Below are 25,159 nucleotides of genomic sequence, written 5' to 3' on the forward strand. Positions count from 1 at the left end.
TATTTTTTCCCCTTTAAAATAGTTAACAAACTCTTCATATTAGATTTAAAGAAATTATGAGATTTTTTTTTAATGTGAACTCACAATTGAAAGTGTTGTTTTCGTAGTTTCGGCTATTTTTGTCTATTTTTTTATTTTTATTTTTATATATATTTGGTGCAGTTCTTAAATGCACTTTTTGTTATTTTTGGTCCACTTTCAGTATTTTATATAGTTTTTGATGTTACAAATATTGGGGTTTGATGGAATTTTTCTGATATTTTTTTACAGTCCCGTTAAATATAACATGCAAAGTTTGTTAAACATTAGACATAGACCAAGAGTGCTCAATTTTCTCAAATTTAAAGGATCAAAACTGTTCAAAAGATATTTAAGGTATTACTTTGAACTTACCCCAAACATAAGGGACTATTAATGTCATTTTCTCTTAATTTTCGTGAAGAATAGAGAACCCAAACCTGCTTTATACCCGACCCATTAGTCTGTGGAGCGGCAACAAGTTTCCCTCAATATTCTCTGTTTAGGCGGTACCAAAATTCTCTAACTTTCTTCCTGCTTTTCTGGCTTCATTGATTCTTCATTTTTTCTATTAAAAAAGGTGTCGGTTTTTAGGCTTTTTACTTCTTTTTTTAAAAATCAGTGATGGCGACGTTGGTACGATCAGTTGCCCGTAGTTTGAGGAGAAAGAACTCGTCCTCAATGTATTGCCCCGCCTCCACATTGCACTCCCACGCCACCAGTTTTGGTCAGTTTTATCCTTATTCTCTTGCATAAAGAATTCAATTTTCTTGTTCAATTTTCATATACTATTGTTTATTTACTGTTAATGATGATGATTTGGGTTGAGCTAAATGTAAGGAATGATGATTCATATCACCCAACCCAACTTGTTTGGAACTGAGTCATAGTAGTTGTTGTTGTATTGTTTATTTACTGTTGAATTTTGTGTATGCATAATTACATCTTCTATAATTTTTGTGGTTGTATGTGGGTGCATTATAAGGATTATTCTTATTTTCAAATGAATGTTACTGCGCAACTTGCTTATGCTTTCATCTAACTATGGAATGAAGACCCATATGATTTAGTTTTGGTGGGTTTTTATTGAGAAGGCGACTTTTTAGCCGTAATGATTCTTGAACTTAGAAGAAGAGAACTTTTTTGAATGTATTGTTTTTGAGCATAGACAAAGCTTTCTCTTTTCTTTGATTTTTCTTTTTCAACCTTTTGGGTGGGAAGATGAGTTTTTGCAGCTTTCTGCTATTTGAGTTAGCCATTTCTTGAAGTTGATGACTAATATCTTTGGTAAATCACTTACATTTTCACTATTGGGAAGCACATGTAAACGCTAAATATTTAGATTATTCTTGCATTAGGAAGTTGGATGACCAAAATTTGGAATTTTTAAACCATTATTAGCGAATAGATCGTCAAACTTTTCAAGACACAAGGCAGAAATACAAGATGAAATTAAAAGAAATAGGAATGGAAGAAGGTTAACCTCCTTACTGCTGCCCCTTAAGGAGATGTTGCTAAACAGAGTGATTGATGACTGTGCGGGAGGTGGGCTGCTCTCCTCCCTGTGTCCCTACTAAAGGTGAAAGGGTTATCAGCTAATGGGGTTATGTTGCATAAACAAATTTCCCAATCTTTCCATTGGTTGGTTGAAACAATCCCATGTCGGCATTACTTTGTTTGAGATTTATATTTGTGTTTATGGTATAGTTAGGAATCTCAAGGTTTGCGTTCCAGGTTTTAAGGAAGTACCAGAAGAAGAAAAGAGCAAGATGGTTGGGAATGTCTTTACCAGTGTTGCTTCAAACTATGATCTCATGAATGATCTAATGAGTTGTGGACTGCATCGTTTGTGGAAGGACAGGTTAGCTCCCCACCCCGAAGACAGGAAAAGTATCCGATTTGAAATGGAAACATTTCCTGATTATATCTTTGTTTCTTGCCAGATTGGTTTCGAAGTTGAATCCATTTCCGGGAATGAAGCATCTTGATGTGGCTGGTGGAACAGGTGATGCTTTTGGTGTTGAACATTGATCTGTGCTATGTGATTATGTAAAGCTTGGATTAAAAAGAATGAAAGCACCATTGATTAGTGAGACTAGTGAACAAAAATGCTTTTAGCGGATCAGGAGAGGGTAGAAGTAAAAAAGTTTGTCTTTGAAAATTTTCTATTTTAATTTCAAATGGAGGAGCATTGCAAAAAGACCTGCATTTTATCTGCACCTTCTTCAGCTACCTATCTAGCTAGAATTTCTTGTCTTTATGGAAGTAAAGAACAGAATTATAAAGTTTGAACCCTGGAGCTGTCTGGCCATTTTTTCCGTTATTTCAACCTGAATTAAGTACTTGGTCCAATACTTCTATAAGTGTTTCTTTTATGTATTTTTTAAAAATCTTTTTCCATCTGTCTCTCGAGATCCATGTAGACTTAGCGAAAGATAGGGCATAGTGAAGGAAAAAGATCTATATAAGCGAGACCTATTAGTTGAGAATATGTTTTAGTTATGTTAGGACTTTTACTTTACGTCTTATGCTTTTCTAGGAGTTGTTTAGCCTTTCGGAGATTTATATGTTAGTAGAAATATAAAGAACTTTTATTATTATTATTATTATTATTATTATTATTATTATTATTATTATTCTGTATAATACTGGCATGAGATGAATTTATACTAAGTAATATGGTCTATGAGAATTCATATAGCTAACCCCAACTTAATTGGGATTGAGGCTTAGTTGTTGTTGTCGTTGTTGTTTTACATTTATGTTGTCTCTAATATTCTTCGGGGGGGGGGGGTGTTTAAGGGTAGGGAGAGATAAGTCTTAATAAGCAATCAAAGCCAAACGATCCATGTATATGGAACTTCGTTATTGATGACTGAACTTGTGATTGGCTGAATTACATTCATTTGCATTAGCAGTGAATTATGTAAATACCCACTGGCATGCTCAATTATTTGGGTTGGTTTTAGCTTGGATGTTTAGGTGATGGGATTTAGCATTTTATGGTTCATTCTTCCGTATGGTTTTATCCCTATTGTCTTGGACACAATGTATAAATTTTGTTGCCTGTTTTTCCTTTAGTATGTTCTCTTCGTGTAGTGATAAATTATGTATGTATTTCTGCCTATCCACTTGAGTGAAAAACTTTCCTAATTTTACAGGGGATGTTGCTTTCAGGATCCTTGAAAATATAAAAAATGTCAAACGTAGAGCTATGCAAAATGCTCTTGATGATGACCTGATTGAAGATACTAGAATTTATGTATGTGACATCAATGCAAACATGTTGGGAGTTGGTAAGAATAGGGCTGAAGAGAGAGGTAAAAGCCTTTATTTTTGCTTTATCTTATTTGCACTCCATGGATAGTTGGATGTCAGTTTGGGGTTTCTAGTAGAGAAAGTTTAAGTGAATTCTATTGTTAGACCTCATTTTTATCATTTTTTCTAACATATGCAGGTTTTGGACGGGAGAAGTCTCTCGTTTGGGTGGAGGGAGATGCAGAAGCCTTGAGCTTCGAAGACAACTCAATGGATGGTTACACGATTGCTTTTGGTATCCGGAATGTTACACACATAGAGAAAGTTCTTGCAGAAGCATATAGGTAATTTCATTGAGATATTTATTTCTTGTATGTGGTTGAAAGGATTTAGATGGGGATAACTTGGTTGATTTATAGGATCAAATGAGTGTTCATGAGTTTTTGATATTTATCATTATGAGTTTAGAATGTTTATCTGGATTATCTTCTTTTCTTCTTTCTTCTTAAAAGTGTATAGAACGGGCTGGCCCCCGGGATTAGTTCAAGTGGCAAAGGTTGAGGGACTTGTGACTTAGGTCTATGGTTCGAGCCTTGAGCCATGCGAACTAAGCCTGGTATTTAAGTGGAGAAGGATAGAGGGGCGGGCCTATTATCCCCGAGTTTCGAAGGTTGCGGTTGGTCCTAAGGGTTCAGACAAAATTCTCTTTCATAAAAAAGGTGTATAGAACGGAATGTCATTTAGGATTCATAGAGTCGATGCTAATCTTGTTAAGGTTGTAGCATAGTTCACTGGTTGAGTGATCGTATTTTATTATGTGCTAGTGAAAGATGCTAGCTACTTCCAAATGATCTAACATAGTACCAGTAACTCCCGCTTTGACAATATGGAAGGAAAGAAATGAGGGCTTTTGAAGGGGTGAAGAAATCTTCTATACAAATTAATGGAACCTTTTTTTGGGTTAATTGTTGAGCACCCATGAGGTTCCGGTTAGCATAGATGATTGGGTGTGATTTGCAGGGACTCATATTTGTGTCTAGATTGTCCATTTTTTTGTCACTTGTACACCAGATTTCTTTCCCCATGTCAAGTAGTAGTAATAAAACTATTACTTTATCGAAAAAATGGATCTAACAACTCTTTCAACTTTTATTAGTCACATTGCGATCTCCAATTGGTGATATCATTATGCGTCTAGATTGATTTGGATTTTCACTAAGATTTATGTCCCTTTATCTTACTAATTCATGATGCCGGAGGAGATTTCCGTCAGCTTCTTTTGTTCGAAAAGCTAAAGTTCTATTTGAAGATTAAAGATATCAGAGTATTAAATGAGTTAAAGTTATTAAATGCCCACCTTAGACAAATATCACAGGTGTATTGCATCTAGCACATACAAAGAGTTGTTCTTGTATTCATGTCACAAGTTCATCAATGTATCTTCTTTGCTTCTCTTATTTTTCTTACATGTTATCGGAACTTCTACCATTTTGGTAGGCTTATGCAACTTTCACCTTCCGACATACGGCCTTATGCTGCTTGTGCAACCAAAGTTTCGTCTGCTTTCTTTCTTTCCAATGACTGCTAGGGTGGCAAGCATCTCTTTCCTTCAACCATTCTTTTGGTACCGTGTCTCCTCTGACAATAACTACAAAGGCGTTGTGCCTCTTTGCGGTGACCCGTTTTGGCGGCACTGTGGCAATTGCTTTGATGATCCATGCATCTTTCTGGAAACTGCTCTGGCGTCATGGTGCTTCTTTTTGGAGATCGTTCCAGTAGCGTTGTTCTTTCTGATGACCTATCTAATGGCGTAGAAGACAAAATAGAAAGAAAAGAACCTATTTTGCATCGCTCAAAATTGACAACCAGTCATACAAAATTTCATCAAGCAATTTTCTCTATTGGGTTAAGGGCAAGATATACATGGGGATCTATATAATAATTCAGAGAAAATAAAGAGTTAGAAAGTTAGACAAAACAAAAAGGTTTCAAAATAAAATCAATTAGTTTCAATGAATTCTTAACTTTCACTAATTTCACTAAAGGTTTTTATATACGTTCTCCTATAAATATGGAAATAGAATGGAAATATAGAATTTTTTAAAATTGAATTCTGAAAGTAAGTCGAGGAAAATGAAACTCCCCACCTTGGCTCACAAGTTGTTAAATGCATCTTCTTTGCTTCTCTTATTTTTCTTACATGTTATCAGAACTTCTACCATTTTGGTAGTGTAGCAACCCCCTTTGGGAGGGTGCTACTTACGAAACAAATCTAATTTACTACTTACAACATTAAGAAGATATTAATCCCAAAAGACATTCAAAATAATTAAGTAGCTGAAATAGGCCCATGCGATAAAGGTTCAAAGTGCAATATTTTTGTATACCATGTCAAAATATCAACATAAGGTGATATAACCCTTCTTGAATAATCAACACGTTAAGCAACTTCCTAACGAAATTATACTTTTCGTTCAACATCACTGCCTGTTCATATTGTACATAAATTTCAAACTAGCGAGTAAAAAAAATAAAACTAGTCCTTCTCCTTTGTACATTTTTACAAGACGAAGTGTAAATTCAGCATATTACAAGACTTGAGTTATTAGCACACCCTAAAACAACAAAACAAGTTACCAAATTCAAGTTACGAGATTTTGATCTTAAGATCCAACAAGCCTCCAAAATAACATACATGAGTGTGACATATAGATCATGTACAAGTCCCAAAACTATACAAAATCTAGGTGCATATGCAAATGTGATCTCCATAAGTGCTCCCAAAAAAGACTACTTCATAAGGCCGTCTTCAAATCTCTTCCCATACATTACCTACGATAGAAAACAACTATCGCTAAGCATAAAGCTTAGTGGCGTATAACGTTTGTGCTTGGAGCCATTAAATTCTCCAATTCCCCTTTTCAGTCATAAGTAGCTCAATTTAAACATAATTTAAAACAAGTGAACAAATGTATCAAAATTATCGAATATCAAACCTTGAAGTGTTTCCAAATATCAATAACAATGTTCAAGATTCAAGAGTCTAGAAAGCGCATACTATCAATCCAAGAGAGTTTGCCAAATATCCATTTTTCGCCCAATATGTACGTCATGCCATCACACTAAGCATAATCAGATATCAAGGTGGACCAAAGCCCCAAATCAAGTAGGGTCAAAACCCAATAGTCAAGAGAATCAAGAACCATATTAAAAATGGCTTCCTAGTTCGTACTTAACACGTACAAGTTTCATAATTTAAGACGAACTACAAATCCAAAGTCAAGATGGCTAAATATCCGAATCAAGAGGCATGCCAAGATGAGTGACAAAGTCACTTCCACAAGAAGGACAAAGTCTCAACAAGAATGCAAAATGGTCAAGCAAATCCGTACGAGTGGGCGATTTAGCGAATATCTTACAATACTTGATATAACACAAATACAATGATATAAATTGAAGTGTTAGTTTACAGATATATACATAATGTAGTCTTGTCCCACATTGGAATACGAGTAATATGTCCTTATAGAGTATAGCTATATATAAGGACCTTTAGTATTGTATTGAGTATCTAATATCAATAATATGCTTTCTCACATGGTATCAGAGCATTAGTGAGAAACCTGTCACTGTGCATCATTCCAGCGACTTCCCGGAAGAAAGACCTCTTCGCCGTGCAATTTTTCGGCGACTTAAAAGGTTGTCCGTAAGCAAATCACTTTCTGTTGGTGCTGTGCAAAAACCAACACCACCACAAGACTCCTCAGGCTCCGGCGACCAAACTCCAGTCAACCCCACCGGAAAACACACGTCCACGCTCCCTCACGCGCCGGAAAAGGAAGAAATTTTCCGGCAAGATCTGACCAAAGCGCCGGCGCGTGAGCCCTGTTTCGGCCAGATTTTGAAAAAGTTCCAGTTGAACAATCGGATCGCCTGGTAATTCCGATCCTACCCTTATTGTTTTCGTTTCATTCCAACCACTTTGAGTTTTTTACAGCAGCTACAGTAAGATTCCGACGACTACAATAATCCCTTATTCTGTTTCAGTGTTTCCTTACTCTGTTTCAGTGGATTAAAGTTGATTCTTTCTCTTATTTGGTAATAATTTGCAACGATGTCTTTGGGATTTGATGTTTTTGGGTCTAGACGCAAGTGTTCTTATTGTCACAAATTTGGACACACTCGTGAAATGTGCTATTCCTTACATGGTCGTCCACCCAAAAATGCTTACATTGCTCAGACCGAGACTACAGGTAACCAGAGATTTTCTTCATCTAAAGAAGAATATAATGAGTTCCTTCAGTATCGAGCAAGTAAGCAGACATCTCCACAAGTAGCCTCGGTTGCTCAGACTGATACTTCTGTTGCTGGTAATTCTTTTGCTTGTGTTTCCCAGTCTAGTACTCTTGGACCATGGGTCATGGACTCAGGCGTTTCTGATCACATCTCTGGTAATATATCACTTTTGTCGAATATTGTATATTCACAGTCTCTTCCCACTGTTACTTTAGCCAATGGATGTCAAACTAAGACAAAAGGAGTTGGACAAGCTAATCCCTTGTCTTCTATCACCCTAGATTCCGTTCTTTGTGTCCCTGGCTGTCCTTTTAGTCTTGCATCTGTTAGTCGTTTGACTCGTGCCCTCCATTGTGGTATATATTTTATTGACGATTCTTTTATTATGCAAGACCGCAGTACGGGACAGACAATTTGTACATGACGCGAATCAAAAGGCCTTTACTACCTTAACTCACTCAGTCCTTCCACAACATGTCTAGTTACAGATCCTCCAGACCTAATCCACAGACGTTTAGGACATCCGAGTTTATCCAAACTTCAGAAGATGGTGCCTAGTTTATCTAGTTTGTCTACATTAGATTGTGAGTCGTGTCAGCTCGGGAAACATACCCGAGCCTCCTTTCCGTGTAGTGTTGAGAGTCATGCTGAGTTTGTTTTCTCCTTAGTTCATTCTGATATATGGGGTTCTAGTAGAATCAGTTCAACCTTGGGATTTCGTTATTTTGTTAGTTTTATTGATGATTATTCAAGATGTACTTGGCTTTTCTTAATGAAAGATCGTTTTGAGTTATTTTCTATATTCCAGAGTTTCTGTGCTGAAATCAAAAACCAATTTGGTGTTTCTATTCGCATTTTTCGCAGTGATAATGCCTTAGAATATTTATCTTCTCAGTTTCAGCAGTTTATGATTTCTCGATGAATTATTTATCAGACATTTTGTCCTTATACCCCTCGGCAAAATGGGGTTGCAGAGGGAAAGAATAGGCATCTTATTGAGACTACTCGCACACTTCTAATTGAATCTCGTGTTCCGTTGCGTTTTTGGGGCGATACAGTTCTCACAGCTTGTTATTTGATTAATCGGATGCCTTCATCTCCCATCAAGGATCAGATTCCACATTCAGTATTGTTTCCCCCGTCACCCTTATACTCTCTTCCACCTCGTGTTTTTGGGAGCACATGTTTTGTTCATAATGTAGCCCCTGGGAAAGATAAGTTAGCTCCTCGTGCTCTCAAGTGTGTCTTCCTTAGTTATTCTCGTGTTCAGAAGGGATATCGTTGTTATTCCCCTGATCTTCGTAGGTACCTTATATTAGCTGATGTCACATTTTTTGAGTCTAAACCTTTCTTTACCTCTGTTGACCACCATGATATATCTGAGGTCTTACCTATACCGACCTTTGATGAGTTTACTATAGCTCCTCCTCCACCTTCAACCACAGAAGTTTCACCCATACCAACCGTTGAAGAGTCTAGTGTTGTTCCTCCTAGATCCCCAGCCATAGGAACACCACTCTTGACTTATCATCGTAGTCCGCGCCCTACATCAGGCCCAACTTGTTCTCGTCCTGCACCTGACCCTACTCCTACTGCGGACTTGTCTCTTCCTAGTACACCGATTGCACTTCGGAAAGGTATACGGACCACACTTAATCCTAATCCCCATTATGTCGGTTTAAGTTATCATCCTGTGTCATCTCCCCATTATGCTTTTATATCTTCTTTGTCCTCAGTTTCCATCCCTAAGTCTACAGGTGAAGCGTTGTCTCATCCAGGATGGCGACATGCTATGAGTGACGAGATGTCTGCTTTACATACAAGTGGTACTTGGGAGCTTGTTCCTCTTCCTTCGGGTAATTCTACTATTGGTTGTCGTTGGGTTTATGCAGTCAAAGTTGGTCTCGATGGCCAGGTTGATCGACTTATGGCCCGTCTTGTTGCCAAAGAATATACTCAGATATTTGGGCTCAATTGCAGTGATACCTTCTCTCCCGTGGCTAAAGTCGCATCAGTCCGCCTTTTTCTATCCATGGCTGCGGTTCGTCATTGGCCTCTTTATCAGATGGACATTAAGAATGTCTTTCTTCACGGTAATCTTGAGGATGGGGTTTATATGGAGCAACCACCTAGTTTTGTTGCTCAGGGGGAGTCTCGTGACCTTGTATGTCACTTGCGTCGGTCACTTTATGGTCTAAAGCAGTCTCCTCGAGCCTGGTTTGGTAAGTTCAGCACTGTTATCCAAGAGTTTGGCATGACTCGTAGTGAAACTGATCACTCTGTGTTTTATCGGCACTCTGCTTCAAGTCTCTGTATTTATCTGGTAGTCTATGTTGATGATATTGTTATTACTGATAATGATCAGGATGGTATTACCAATATGAAGCAGCATCTCTTCCAGCACTTCCAAACTAAGGATCTAGGCAGATTGAAGTACTTTCTAGGTATTGAGGTTGCTCAGTCTAGCTCAGGTATTGTTATTTCTCAAAGAAAATATGCTTTAGACATTCTTGAGGAGACATGGATGATAGGTTGCAGACCTGTTGACACTCCGATGGATCCGAATTCTAAACTTCTGCCAAAACAGGGGGAGCCGCTTAGCGATCCTGCAAGGTATAGGCGGCTGGTTGGTAAATTAAATTATCTCACAGTGACTAGACCAGACATTTCTTATCCTGTGAGTGTTGTAAGTCAGTTTATGAATTCTCCCTTTGATAGTCATTGGGATGCAGTTGTCCGCATTATTCGGTATATAAAATCGGCTCCAGGCAAAGGGTTACTGTTTGAGGATTGAGGTCATGAGCAGATCGTTGGATGCTCATATGCTGATTGGGCAGGATCACCTTCTGATAGACGTTCTACGTCTGGATATTGTGTTTTAGTAGGAGGAAATTTGGTGTCTTGGAAGAGCAAGAAACCGAATTTAGTTGCTCGGTCTAGTGCAGAAACAGAATATCGAGCAGTGGCTATGGCAACATGTGAGCTAGTCTGGACCAAATAATTGCTCAAGGAGTTGAAATGTGGTAAAATTAGTCGGATGGAACTTGTGTGCGATAATCAAGTTGCCCTTCATATTGCATTAAATCCGGTGTTCCATGAGAGAACTAAACACATTGTGCGATAATCAAGCTGCCCTTCATATTGCATCAAATCCGGTGTTCCATGAGAGAACTAAACACATTGAGATTGATTGTCTTTTCGTCAGAGAAAAGATACTTTCAGGAGAGATTGCTACAAAGTTTGTGAGATCGAATGATCAGCTTGCAGATATTTTCACCAAGTCCATCACTGGTCATCGTATTGGTTATATATGTAACAAGCTTGGTACATATGATTTGTATGCATCGGCTACCCCCGGAGTGTTAGTTTACAGATATGTACATAATGTAGTCTTGTCCGACATTGGAATAGAAGTAATATGTCCTTGTAGAGTATAGCTATAAATAATGACCTCTTGTATTGTATTGAGTATCTAATATCAATAATATATTTTCTCCCGTGCTTTCTCACAACAACAATAAAAATTGAAGACAAGAAAAATAAAATATCAGGTTATTTCAAAATATTCCAGCAAGTAAAAAGAGTACAAAGTTTATACACAAACCTTAGTGTTTTACCACAAAATAGTTCAACCACAACTTGAGCACGTTCGAATCGTCTACGCCATTGACAAACCAAATTCGTCTACTTCCTCAAACACTTCCCCTTAGATTTTACAAAGGTATATATACCTTAAATAAATAATCAAATATCTATATAAGTCCTGTGATTTAACATGTCAAACTAAACATGATATTGATGCAAATTACCTAAAAATTTTAAACAGAAATTCTGGACAGTATCACTGTCTTGAGTTGTGACTCAGTTTTGAAGATGAAAATGGACAAACTAGACTGTGTGGTCTTCGTTACAGTTGTAGATGTATGTCTTACCATTTTAGAAAATCTTGAATCACCCCCATATCGGTTTTGTACAAAAAGTTATGCTAAAATTACTAACAGTAGAACGAGAAGAGTTTGTAAAACAGAAAATCTGGGCAGCACCTGCCCTGTACTTCATCACCCATTTTCGGGTAAATAAAAGACAAACCAGGTTTTGATGCCTGAATAAGAGATATAGATCTATGAAATATCTTTTCAGAAAAGCTTGAATCACTTAAAATAGATTCCTATACAAGAAGATACGAAGAAAACACTAATAGTTGTCTAGTGTAAAAACGAGTTTAGTAACTTACCACAAAAGAGAGGAGCAACTTGAGCTTCACCAAGAACGAGTTTTGCTGGTTGGTTTAGTGAAAATTTCTGACGGTTATCATGAAGTATTTTAGGTGATAAGAAGGGGAGAGGGTAGGGGTTTTCTTTGGCATGAAAGAATGAAATATGAGAGGAGGTTCTTAAGGATAGATGAGGATGAACAAAAGGTGGCTGCCCAACTTTTCTTCTTTGGATAAATACAAAAAGGGTGACAGCCCAAAACCTTAAATATCTAATGTATTTAATAGCAATTCATCAAAATAATATTAAGTGTTACACATAACAACACCATGAAACTTCTTTGTCAATATTAACACAACTTAAACTCTTAAAGTAAGTATTTTTTTATATATTGTCAAATTCACGTTTAGGAAGTACTACGTAAAATCTATCTTCATTATAAAGATGCTCAATCGAGAATGCAAATATTAGTTAAAACTTTGGGGTGTTGCAACTCTCTTCCCCTTAAATAAATTTCGTCCCGAAACAAGTGTGGTTATTGAACTCGCATATGCTGTTCTCGCTCCCATGTAGCTTCTTTGCCAGAATGCTTTTCCAAAAAACTTTCACTAAGGGGATTTTCTTATTTCTAAGCTCTTTTATCTCACGCGCTAAGATTTGGATTGGGTCTTCTCCATATGTCAAATCAGGATTGACCTCAATAAATTCAATAGGAAGAACATGAGATGAATCTGAGCGGTATCTTCTAAGCATAGAAACACGAAAGACGTTGTGGTTCTTGTCTAACTCTGGCGAAAGAGCTAGTTTATAAGCAACCGGGCCAAATGTCAAGAGAGCTTTGAAAAGCTCAAATCCTTGTTGACACAAGCTCTTATACTTACTCTACCAACTGAAGGGAAAGAGTATGTGATATAATAGTGATGCTTCTCATCATGGTTTGGGTTGTGTTTTGATGCAAGAAGGGAAAGTGGTTGCGTTTACCTCTCGAAAATTGAAACCACATGACTTGAATTATCCTACTTACAACCTTGAGTTTGCTGCCATAGTGTTTGCTTTGAAAATTTCGAGACATTACTTGTATGGAGAAAAGTGTCATATATTCACGGATCATAAGAGTTTGAAGTACTTGAGTACACAAAAAGAGTTGAATTTGAGACAACGTAGATGGCTTGAGCATATCAAAGATTATGACTGCACAATTGACTATTATCCGGGTAAAGCCAATGTTGTTGCTGATGCTCTAAGTCGCAAATCCTTTGCCGTTTTATCTCTAAGTCCTTTGCCTTTGCTTCTTGAATTGAGAGCCATGAATGCTTGTCTTGCATTTAAAGCTGATGGTTCTATTATTGCTAGTTTGCAAGTCAAGCCAGCTCTACTTGAACAGATAAAAGATGCATAAAAATTGGATGAGAAGCTTGTGAAACTGATCAAAGAAGTTCAAAAGGGAGAAAAGCTTGATTTTAAATTGAGGGAGGATGGTGTCCTTTCTTATCAAAATAGGTTATGTGTTCCTAAAGATGATAAATTGAGGAAGGAGATCTTGATTGAAGCACATAGTTCACCATATGCAATGCATCCTGGAGGTACTAAAATGTACCGGACCATCAAGGAGCACTACTGGTGGAGTGGTATGAAGAAAGACATTGCAGAGTTCATTTCTAAATGCTTGGTTTGTCAACAAATAAAAGCTGAACATCAAGTCCTAGCTGGTCTACTGCAACCCTTGTCAATACCTGAGTGGAAATGAGAAAGGATAACGATGGACTTTGTTTCTGGATTTCCACGCACTCAAAGGGATCATGACGCGATTTGGGTCATTGTAGATAGACTAACTAAGAGTGCTCATTTCTTGGCAATCAGAATGGACTACTCACTGGAACGTTTGGCAGAATTATATGTTAATGAGATTGTGAGGCTGCATGGGGTTCGTGTTTCTATTATATCTGACAGAGATCCAATGTTTACATCTAGATTTTGGTCTAACTTGCAAGAAGTTTTGGGTTCCATGTTGAATTTTAGTACTGCTTTCCATCCACAAACAGATGGCCAGTCTGAGAGGGTAATACAAATCTTGGAGGATATGCTTCGAGCCTGCATTATTGAGTTTGAGCCTTTGAGGGTAGTTGGGACAACACTTAGCCCTGATAAAATTTGCTTACAATAATAGCTACCAATCAAGTATAGGCATGCCTCCTTATGAAGCTTTATATGGGAGAAAATGTAGAACGCCTCTTTGTTGGAACGGGGTTGGTGAAAGAAAATTGGTGGGTCCTGAGATTGCGCAACAAACTGAAGATAAGGTAAAAATCATCAGGGATCGCTTAAAAATTGCTTCAGATAGATAAAAGTCTTATGCTGATCTTAAGAGGCGTGATGTTGAGTATCAAGCGGGTGATAAGGTATTCTTAAAGGTTTCTCCATGGAAGAAGTATATGAGATTTGGCCAAAAAGATAAACTTAGTCCTCGATTCATTGGACCTTATGAAGTGCTTGAGAGAGTTGGCCCGGTTGCTTATAAACTAGCTCTTCCACCAGAGTTAGACAAGATCCACAACGTCTTCCATGTTTCTATGCTTAGAAGATACCGCTCAGATCCATCTCATGTCCTTCCTATTGAATCTATTGAGGTCAATCCTGATTTGACCTATTGTTTGGGCAACCACCTTTTGTTCATCCTTATCCAATGTGAGATATCCTTAAGGACCTCCTCTCATATTTCATTCCTTCATACCAAAGAAAACCCCTACCCTCTCTCCTTCTTATCACATGAAACACTACATGATAACCATCAGAAAATTTCACTAAACCAACCAGCCAAACTAGTTCTTGATGAAGCTCAAGTTGCTCCTCTCTTTTGTGGTAAGTTACTAAACCCGTTTTTACACTAGACAACTATTAGTGTTTTCTTCATATCTTCTTGTATAGAGCTCCGTTTTAAGTGATCCAAGCTTTGCTGAAAAGATATTTTATAGCTCTATAACTCTTATTCAGGCACCAAAACCTAGTTTTGCTTGTATTTACCCGAAAAGGGATCATAAAATACAGGGCAGGTGTTGCCCAGATTTTCTGTTTTACAAACCCTCCATGTACTACTGTTAGTAATTTTAGCATAATCTTTTGTACAAAACAGATATGGGAGTGATTCAAGATTTTCTGAAATGGTAAGACATATATCTACAACTGTAATGAAGACCATACAGTCTAATTTGTCCATTTTCATCTTCAAAACTGAGTCACAACACAAGACAATGATACTGTCCAGAATTTCTGTTTAAAGTTTTTTGGGTAATTTGCACCAATATCATGTTTAGTTTGACATGTTATATCACTGAACTTATATAGATATTTGATTATGTATTTAAGGTGTATATACCCTTGTAAAATCTAAGGGGAAGTGTTTGAGGAAGTGAACGGATTTTGTTTATCTATGGCGTAGACGATTCGAACGTCCTCAAGTTGTGGTTGAACTGTTTTGTGGTAAAACACCAAGGTTTGTGTATAAACTTTGTACTCTTTTTACTTGTTGGAATATTTTGAAATAACCTGATATTTTATTTTTCTTGTCTTCAATTTATATCGTTGTATTCGTGTTATATCAAGTATTGTAAGATATTCGCTAAATCGCCCACTCTTACGGATTTGCTTGATCATTTTGCATTCTTGTTGGGACTTTGTCCTTATGGAAGTGACTTTGTCACTCATCTTGGCATGCCTCTTGATTCCGATCTTTTTCCATCTTAACTTTGGATTTGTAGTTCGTCTTAAATTATGGAACTTGTCCGTGTTAAGTACTAATTAGGAAGCCATTTTTAATATGGTTCTTGATTCTCTTGACTATTGGGTTTTGATTGGGGCTTCGGTCCACCTTGATATCTGATTATGCTTAGTGTGATGGCATGACATAAATATTGGGCGAAAAATGGATATTTGGCAAACTCTCTTGGATTGATAGTATACGCTTTCTCGACTCTTGAATCTTGAACATTGTTATTGATATATGGAAACACTTCAAGGTTCGATATTCGATAATTTTGATATATTTGTTCATTTGTTTTAAATTATGTTTAAATTGAGCTACCTATGACTGAAAAGGGGAATTGGAGAATTTAATGGCTCGAAGCCCAAAGTTTATACGCCACTAAGCTTTATGCTTAGCGATAGTTGTTTTCTATCGTAGGTAATGTACGGGACGAGATTTGAAGACGGCCTTATGAAGTAGTCTTTTTGGGAGCACTTATGGAGATCACATTTGTATATGCACCTAGGTTTTATATAGTTTTGGGACTTGTACATGATCTATATGTCACACTCATGTATGTTATTTTGGAGGCTTGTTGGATCTTAAGACCAAAATCTCGTAACTTGAATTTGGTAACTTGTTTTGCTGTTTTAGGTTGTGTTAATAACTCAAGTCTTGTAATATGCTGAATTTACACTTTGTTTTATAAAAATATACAAAGGAGAAGACTAGTTTAATTATTTTTTTTACTTGCTAGTTTGAAATTTATGTACAATATGAACATGCAGTAATGTTGAACGAAAAGTATAATTTTGTTAGGAAGTTGCTTTCACATGTTGATTATTCAAGAAGGGTTGTATCACTTTATCTTGATATTTTGACATTGTATTTCTTTTACGAAGTGTATTTTCAAAAACATAAATATTGCACCTTGAAACTTTTATTGCACGGGCCTATTTCCGCTACTAAATTATTATGAATGTCTTTTTATATTAATATCTTCTTATGATTGTAAGTTAGATTTGTTTTGTAAGTAGCACCCTCCCAAAGGGGTTGCTACAGGTAGGCTTATGCAACTTTCACCTTCCGGCATACGACCTTATGCTGCTAGTGCAACCAAAGTTTTGTCTGCTTTCTTTCTTTCCAATGACCGCTTGGGTGGCAAGCATCTCTTCAACCATTCTTGTGGTACCGTATCTCTTTTGACAATCGCTACAAAGGCGTTGTGCCTCTTTGCGGTGACCCGTTTTGGCGGCACTGTGGCAACCGCTTTGATGGTCCATGCCTCTTTCTGGAAACTGCTCTGGTGTCATGGTGCTTCTTTTTGGAGATCGTGCGTTGTTCTTTCTAATGACCTATCTAATGGCGTTGAAGACAAAATAGAAAGAAAAGAACCTATTTTGCATCGCTCAAAATTGACAACCAGTCATACAAAATTTCATTTAAGCAATTTTCTTTATTGGGTTAAGGGCAAGATATACATGGGGATTTATGTAATAATTCAGAGAAAATAAAGAGTTAGAAAGTTAGACAAAACAAAAAGGTAAAAATAGAATCAATTAGTTTCAATGAGTTCTTAACTTTCACTAATTTCACTAAAGATTTTTATATACGTTCTTCTATAAATATGGAAATAGAATGGAAATATAGATTTTTTTTTAATTACAACAACAACAACAACCCAGTAAAATCCCACTAATGGGGTTTGGGGAGGGTAGTGTGTACGCAGACCTTACCCATACCCCGAAGTAGTAGAGAGGCTGTTTCCGAAAGACCCTCGGCTCAAAAAACAACAAGACAAAAGGACAAAAAGGGAGACAATATTAGTATCACAACAACAATCATAGGATAAATAGGAACACCATGAAATCCAAAAGAAAGATGCAAAGCAAAGGGAAAATGAAAATAGGTCGATGGGGAAAATGAAACTCCCCACCTTGGCTCACAAGTTCATCAATGCATCTTCTTTGCTTCTCTTATTTTTCTTACATGTTACGAGAACATCTACCATTTTGGTAGGCTTATGCAACTTTCACCTTCCGGCATACGGCCTTATGCTTCTTGTGCAACCAAAGTTTCGTCTGCTTTCTTTCTTTCCAATGACCGCTTGGGTGGCAAGCATCTCTTTCCTTCAACCATTCTTGTGGTACCGTGTCTCTTCTGACAATCGCTACAAAGGCGTTGTGCCTCTTTGTGGTGACCCGTTTTGGCGGCACTGTGGCAACCGCTTTGATGGTCCATGCATCTTTCTGGAAACTGCTCTGGTGTCATGGTGCTTCTTTTTGGAGATCGTTCCAGTAGCGTTGTTCTTTCTGATGACCTATCTAATGGCGCGTCGCCTCTTTGCTAGCAGCCCCTCGGCTCTTTCTAGCGACACTCCAGTGGCACTGTATTTCTTTCATGTAATTATTCTAGTGGCACCATTCTTATTGGTGACTGCTCCCACAGCAGTGCACCCTTTCCATCCATCGTTCTGGAATAACTTTTACGGTGAGATTCCAGTGGCTGGAGATTTTTCGGCGTCTTTCCATCAACATTTTCTGGTGATGTTTACTTTCTCTCTAATTGGACAAATATCATGGTGTATTGTGCCTAACACATCTTAAATTCTTAAATTGTTCCACATGGGATAACCGGGGTATATTGTGTCTAACACTTATAAATAGCCGTGCCTTGAAAAGAACTGGAATAAACCAAATTCTGAAAGAGTCAGATCAGGTTAAAAGATATGCTAAATGTTGTCTCCTCCAGCTTATATCAGTTCATGGTGGTATAAAAAGGTGGAGACAGTATGTTTCCCTTAACTTAGCAGTTAATATAGGGGCTTTAATAAAGTTCATATTTCAAGTCTAGAAATTTTTCCCCTTTTGCGTTGGAGCTCACAGGACCTTGATAGGTACAGTAATTTGTAATGTTGCTATATAGTAGTCGTTTTTTTTATTTCACTTTGGTCCCCCTTTGTTGGAGCTATTGCTCTTTTGGTGACCCGAATCCACGACCCTGGGGTTGTAGGTGGGGGGTGCTGACCATCTGAGCAACCCCCTCTTGTCATGTGGTAGTCGTTGTTGATATGAGTACTGATGCATAGGATTTGAAATGTTAACCCATTTGAGTGCTTGGTTTATATGGTTGGTTGCTGCGATCAAAATACCTTTTTTTTCATGTCTCAAGAACCCATCAGGTGGCTAATCTGTTAAACTTGATGGTTTTGACTTATTTGTCAGGGTGCTTAAAAGGGGAGGAAGGTTTCTTTGCCTTGAACTAAGCCACGTCGATATCCCAGTTTATAAGGACTTGTAAGTTTTTTCTTGTCATAGCTTGGATGGCATATATTTCTTCAGTTATTTATTATCACCATGCAATTGTATAGCACATCAATAAGAGGTATATGAGTATTTTTAACCTACTCAGTTAAATTTCAGCTTTTATCCCCTTTTCGCATTCTTTGTTTGGATAAGTAGTGGCTGTGCTCCAAAGATTATCACTTTTAATGGTGTCGTCCAAGAGAACTTAGTGGGATTTTTTGTTTGCGAAATTGTTCGCCAAATATAAACAAAGTACGGGGGAATTAGGGAAAGAAAATAAAATGTTTTCCCTCAGGCCTATTTTGAAGTTTATATAGATATATACTCTGAATTGCTTTTTAATGGCTGCTTCATGTACAAGAACCTCAGCAGCGTGGAACCTCCTGTTGGAACTTAGACAATCAATAAAATTCTCTTGCTCAACTGAAACTGAAGCCTTCATTATCGCTGCTTGTGATATTTCATTTTGAAGTCGAAATATCTAATCCTTGCTCATTAGATCATTACTTAGACAATGTGATTAGCAACAGTTCTTATCTCTGTCATTTGATGAAAAATCAGGTTGTGCATTGGCAATGAACATTTTTTGTACCATGTGTTAGTTTACAGATATGTATAGTGTAGTCTTGTCCCACATTGGAAGATGAGCAATATCTCCTTGTAGTGATAGCAATAAATAGGGACCTCTTGTATTGTATTTATCATCTAATATCAATAACATATTTTCTCCCGTGCCTTCTCACATGGTATCAGAGCATTAGTGAGAAACCCGTCGCTGTGCATCATTCCAGCGACTTCCGGGAAGAAAGACTTCTTCGCCGTGCAATTTTCCGGCGACTTAGAAGGCTGTGCGTAAGCAAATCACTTTCTGTTGGTGTTGTGCGAAAACCAACACCACTACAAGACTCCTCAGGCTCCGGCGACCAAACCCCAGTCAACCCCACCGGAAAACACACGTCCACGCGCCCTCACGCGCCTAGAAAAGAAAAAAAACAAATTTTCCGGCGAGATCGGACCCACGCGCCGGCGGTAAGCATTGTTCCGGCCAGATTTTGAAAAAGTTTCAGTTGAACAGTAGGATCGCCTGGTAATTCCGATCCTACCCTCACTGGTTTTGTTTCATTCCGACCACTTTAAGTTTTTCCGTCAGCTACAGTAGATTCCGGCGTGAATAGTCGGATGGTTTCTTTAGCAGATTATATTGAGTTCCTTCAATACAAAGCATGTAAGCAGACATCTTCAGAGATGGCTTCTATTGTTCAAACAGGTAATAGCGTGACTTGTTTCTCCCAATCTTCATCCTCTGAGTCTTGGGTCATTGATTCAGGCGCATCAGATCATATTCCTGATAACAAATCTCTTTTCACTACTATTTCGTATTCTCAATCTCTTCCAAAAGTCATAATGGCCAATGGGTCTCAAACCATGGCAACAACAATAAGTCAAGCAAGCCCACTTACTTCCTTACCTTTAGATTCAGTCCTTTATGTTCCCAATAGTCCTTTTAATCTTATAGTTGTTAGTCGCTTAGCCAAATCACTTAAATGCGCTGTTTTATTTCTTGATGACCATGTTTTTATACAGGAACGCAATATGGGGCGGATCATTGGTACCTGGCGTGAATCAAACGGACTTTATTACCTTATCCTTGCTAAATCACACGTCTTGTCTTCCTTCTACAACTTTTCCTGTTACTGATTCACCAGATTTATTACATAAACGGTTGGGACATCCCAGTTTGTCAAAACTTCAGAAAATGGTATCTGGTTTATCTCACTTGTCAGCTCTAGAGTGTGAGTCATGTCAGCTCGGTAAGTATACTCGCTCCTATTTCCCTCGGCGTCTTGATAATCGAGCAGAGTCACCTTTTACTTTAGTCCATTCAGATCTTTGGGGTCCTAGTCGGGTCAATTCCACCTTGGGATTCTGCTACTTTGTCAGTTTCATTGATGATTATTCTAGGTGCACTTCGGATATTTTTGATAAAAAATCGATTTGAGCTGTTTTCTATTTTCCAGACCTTCCACGTTGAAATTCAAAATAAATTTGGGGTTTCTATTCGCACATTTCGTAGTGATAATGCCCGAGAGTATTTGTCTTCCCCATTTCAGCAGTTTATGAAATCTCATGGGATTATTCATCAAATATCTTGTCCGTACACATCTCAACAAAATGGGGTAGCTGAAAGAAAGAATAGACATCTTATTGAAACTGCTCGTACCCTACTCATACAATTCCGTTGCGTTTTTTGGGGGGGATGCAGTTCTTATATCTTGCTATCTTATTAATCGTATGCCATCTTCAGCTATCCAGAACTAAGTTCCATTCTCTGTCATGTTTCCCCACTTACCTTTGTTCTCTCTTCAACCCCGTATCTTTGGAAGCACTTGTTTTGTCCATAACCTTACTCCAGGAACAGATAAGTTAGCTTCGCGTGCTCTTAAGTGCGTATTTCTGGGTTTCTCTAGAACACAAAAGGGGTATCGATGCTACTCTCCTGACCTCCAGCGGTACCTTATGTCCGCTGATATTACCTTCTTTGAAACCCAATCATACTTCACACGTTCAAGTCATCACTTAGATATTTCTGAGGTACTACCAGTTTCATCTTTTGGAGATTCAGTCACTCCAGTTCCACCAACTACAGCTCCAGTTGTAGCTCCACCACCTATAGCTCCAGTTCCTCCACATAATCCAGTTCAACCTTATGCAGCTCCACCACTCTTGACTTATCATCGTCGTCCACATCCAGCATCAGGCCCAGGTGATAAACGCCCCGCATCAGATTCTGCACCTACTGCGGACTTGTCTCCTCTTAGTCAACCAATTGCACTCCGCAAAGGTGTACGATCCACACTTAATCCTAATCCCCACTATGTCGGTTTAAGTTATCATCGCCTGTCGTCACCTCATTATGCTTTTATATCTTCTTTGTCCACTGTTTCTATCCCTAAGTCTACAGGTGAGGCACTATCTTATCCAGGATGGCGACATGCTATGATTGACGAGATGTCTGCTTTACATGCGAGTGGCACTTGGGAGCTTGTTCCTCTTCCTGCAGATAAGTCTACTGTTGGTTGTCGTTGGGTTTATGCAGTCAAAGTCGGCCCGGATGGTCAGGTTGATCGGCTTAAGGCTCGTCTTGTTGCAAAAGGATATACTCAGATTTTTGGGCTTGATTATAGTGATACTTTTTCTCCCGTGGCTAAAGTAGCATATGTTCGTCTCTTTTTGTCCATGGCTGTTGTACGTCATTGGCCTCTTTATCAGTTAGACATTAAGAATGCTTTTCTCCACGGTGATCTTGAGGAAGAAGTTTATATGGAGCAACCACCTGGTTTCGTTGCTCGGGGGGAGTTTAATGGTTGTGTGTGGCTGTGTGCAGATTGCGCAGGTCACTATATGGTTTGAAACAGTCTCTCGAGCTTGGTTTGGTAAGTTCAGCACAATTATTCAGGAGTTCGGCATGAATCATAGTGAGGTTGATCACTCTGTGTTTTATCGGCATTCTGCTCCTAATCTGTGTATTTATCTAGTGGTTTATGTTGATGATATTGTTATTACTGGCAATAATCAGGATGGTATTACTAATCTGAAGCAACATCTCTTTCAGCACTTCCAGACTAAGGATCTGGGCAGATTGAAGTATTTTCTTGGTATTGAGGCCGATCAGTCTAGCTCAGGTATTGTTATTTCACAGCGGAAGTATGCCTTAGACATTCTTGAGGAGACTGGAATGATGGGTTGCAGACCTATTGACTAGCCTATGGATCCGAATGCTAAGCTTCTGCCTGGACAGGGGGAGCCTCTTAGAGACCCTACGAGATATAGGAGGTTGGTTTGCAAATTGAATTACCTCACAGTGTCTAGACCTGACATCTTTTTTCCGGTAAGTGTTGTAAGTCAGTTTATGGATTCTCCTTGTGATAGTCACTGGGATGCAGTTGTTCGCATTCTTCGGTATATAAAGTCAACTCCAGGCAAAGGATTATTATTCGAGAATCGAGGCCACGAGCAGATTGTTGGGTACACAGATGCTGATTGGGCAGGATCACCTTTTGATAGACGTTCTACGTCTGGATATTGTGTTCTAGTAGGAGGTAACTTGGTCTCGTGGAAGAGCAAGAAACAGAATGTAGTTGCTCGATCTAGCGCCGAAGCCGAATATCGGGCCATGGCTATGGTGACGTGTGAGTTAGTTTGGGTCAAACAGTTGCTCAAGGAGTTAAAGTTCGGAGAAATCAGCAAGATGGAACTAGTGTGTGATAACCAAGCTGCTCTTCATATTGCGTCAAATCTGGTGTTCCATGAGAGGACTAAACACATTGAGATCGACTATCATTTTGTCAGAGAAAAAATACTTTCAGGAGATATTGTTACAAAGTTTGTAAAGTCGAATGATCAACTAGCAGATATTTTCACTAAGTCTCTTACTGGTTCTCGTATTAGCTATATGTGTAACAAGCTCGGTACATATGATGTGTATGCACCGGCTTGAGGGGGAGTGTTAGTTTACAGATATGTATAGTGTAGTCTTGTCCCACATTGGAAGAGGAGTAATATCTCCTTGTAGTGTATAGCTATAAATAGGGACCTCTTGTATTGTATTTATCATCTAATATCAATAACATATTTTCTCCCGTGCCTTCTCACACCATGCAAGCTTACTTCCGTAGTATGCTGGTTTTCCTTCATTCCTTGGGCTTGGTGAATTGAAATATGAGATTGTGAGTTCGTTATGTATGATAGCATCTGTACGAGTTTTTTCTTCAGGTTTCAAATTTGCATGCTCTTTATTTTCTTCAGGTATGATGCCTACTCATTCTCAGTCATCCCAGCAGTTGGTGAGCTAGTGACAGGTGACCGAGAGTCTTACCAGTACTTGGTTGAGAGCATCCGCCGATTCCCTCCACAGGTATTACGTGTGGAAGTTTCTTTCATTTGTTGCAACATCAGATAATCTGTTGACTGTAATTGCACCCTGGTGAATCCCGGCTATGCCTGGCCACTACCTGGGGATATTGCCATATCTCTCGCCGGTTTGAGATGCGTATCTTGTGCTTGTTAGTGTACTTTATCGTCCCAGTACAGTGAAACTGTAATTCTTGTGATCATTGATGGATGCCTTTCCTTAAAAAGTTATTTTTCTTAAAAGATGCTTGGCTATGAAGTGAAAAGGCGTGTTCAGCACTTCCACCTATCAAATTGCAGGTGGAAAAATAAAGTGGACAGAAAGAAAGGAAAATAGACCATCTTTAATTTTGGTAATGCCTAAGAAGTGCCTCAGACAAAAATGAAGTGAGCTCCAAAAATTGGAATCAGAACACAAGTTTGAGGCCTCCTTGGGCATTACCAAAATTTCATTAAAGATGATTTATTTTTCCTTAAATTCTGTCCTCTTTTGGACACAGAAAGTAAATGAAACGTTTTGCTCATAACCTTACCCCTCCGTTTTCTCCTTTCCTTGTCCTTCCTCAAACCCAATCCAATAGCTAAAAACCAATGCAAAACTCTAACTACATTTACACATTGTAACCGAATTCATCCACTCCTGTGAGAGCAAATTTAGGAACATTACCAGAGATTCACCTACAATCTGTGCAAGTGCTTCAGCTTTTTCACTACCTTTTGCTTTTAATTGTATGCAGGAGGTGTTTGCCAAAATGATTGCGGAAGCTGGATTTCAAAAGGTAGAATACGAGAACCTTGTTGGTGGAGTTGTGGCAATTCATTCAGGGTTCAAGTTTTAGAGTCATTCTCAAATTTAACGTGGGACTGGTTTTGGCCTTCATGGTACCCGGAAGATCTCACGAAAAAATAGTTTAAGATTCAGGGTTTGATAGGTCCTTAGCCAAATAGATGCAAATGGACGAAGACGGAATTCAGTGTATTCTAATATGTTTCTGGGAATGGATATGCTTTTGGGAGCAGCATGGCCTTTCTGGTGAACTGTTTCAAAGAATATAGTAGCTTACAACAATATTACGTAATTTAAAAGTTTGTGACTTCATAGGAGTAATTTTCTTCTGCTTGAAACTAGCTTCATCAAGTAGATCTGAAGCTCAGTTTGAATAAGTTGGCTATTAAAGTCAACAATGCATGGTGTTGTTGCTTGGTTACTTAAACATCAACACAATTTGTAGTTTAATTCACAATGAAGATTGGAGAATATGCTATGGAATTGCTTCCTCGTAAACTATATACTTACAGCTTGTTTGGATGGTTCTTACCTATTGTATTGTATAGTATAGTATCGTTGCTTTAGATACAATATTTGTTTTGATTATTACTTAAATTTTATTATATTGTATCGTTAAATTCGTCGTTAC

General features: G+C 38.2%; 1 protein-coding gene across 2 annotated transcripts; it reads left to right on the forward strand.

Annotated features, from left to right (window-relative positions):
* The first annotated feature begins 460 nt into the window (after nt 1–460).
* LOC104111408 (2-methoxy-6-polyprenyl-1,4-benzoquinol methylase, mitochondrial) lies at nt 461–25,026 on the forward strand. Of its 2 annotated transcripts, XM_009621097.4 has the most exons (9): nt 461–527; nt 641–745; nt 1,753–1,879; nt 1,962–2,023; nt 3,180–3,338; nt 3,476–3,620; nt 18,750–18,821; nt 23,637–23,745; nt 24,479–25,026. In XM_009621097.4, the coding sequence occupies exons 2-9, from the start codon at nt 643–645 to the stop codon at nt 24,578–24,580; spliced, it is 879 nt and encodes a 292-aa protein (XP_009619392.1). In that variant the 5' UTR covers nt 461–527; nt 641–642; the 3' UTR covers nt 24,581–25,026. The 2 variants fall into 2 exon arrangements, with proteins under 2 accessions (XP_009619392.1, XP_009619391.1); XM_009621096.4 differs by lacking the exon at nt 461–527 and having other exon boundaries at nt 528–745.
* Nucleotides 25,027–25,159: the final 133 nt, after the last annotated feature.

This window comes from Nicotiana tomentosiformis, chromosome 1, assembly GCF_000390325.3.
Source record: "Nicotiana tomentosiformis chromosome 1, ASM39032v3, whole genome shotgun sequence".
In the NCBI taxonomy this organism is placed as follows: Eukaryota; Viridiplantae; Streptophyta; class Magnoliopsida; order Solanales; family Solanaceae; genus Nicotiana; species Nicotiana tomentosiformis.

Coding starts and splice junctions, on each gene's coding strand:
- LOC104111408 (XM_009621097.4), top strand. CDS start 643: ATGGCGACGTTGGTACGATCAGTTGCCCGTAGTTTGAGGAGAAAGAAC. Junction 746..1,752: donor CTCCCACGCCACCAGTTTTG/GTCAGTTTTATC, acceptor TTTGCGTTCCAG/GTTTTAAGGAAGTACCAGAA. Junction 1,880..1,961: donor CATCGTTTGTGGAAGGACAG/GTTAGCTCCCCA, acceptor GTTTCTTGCCAG/ATTGGTTTCGAAGTTGAATC.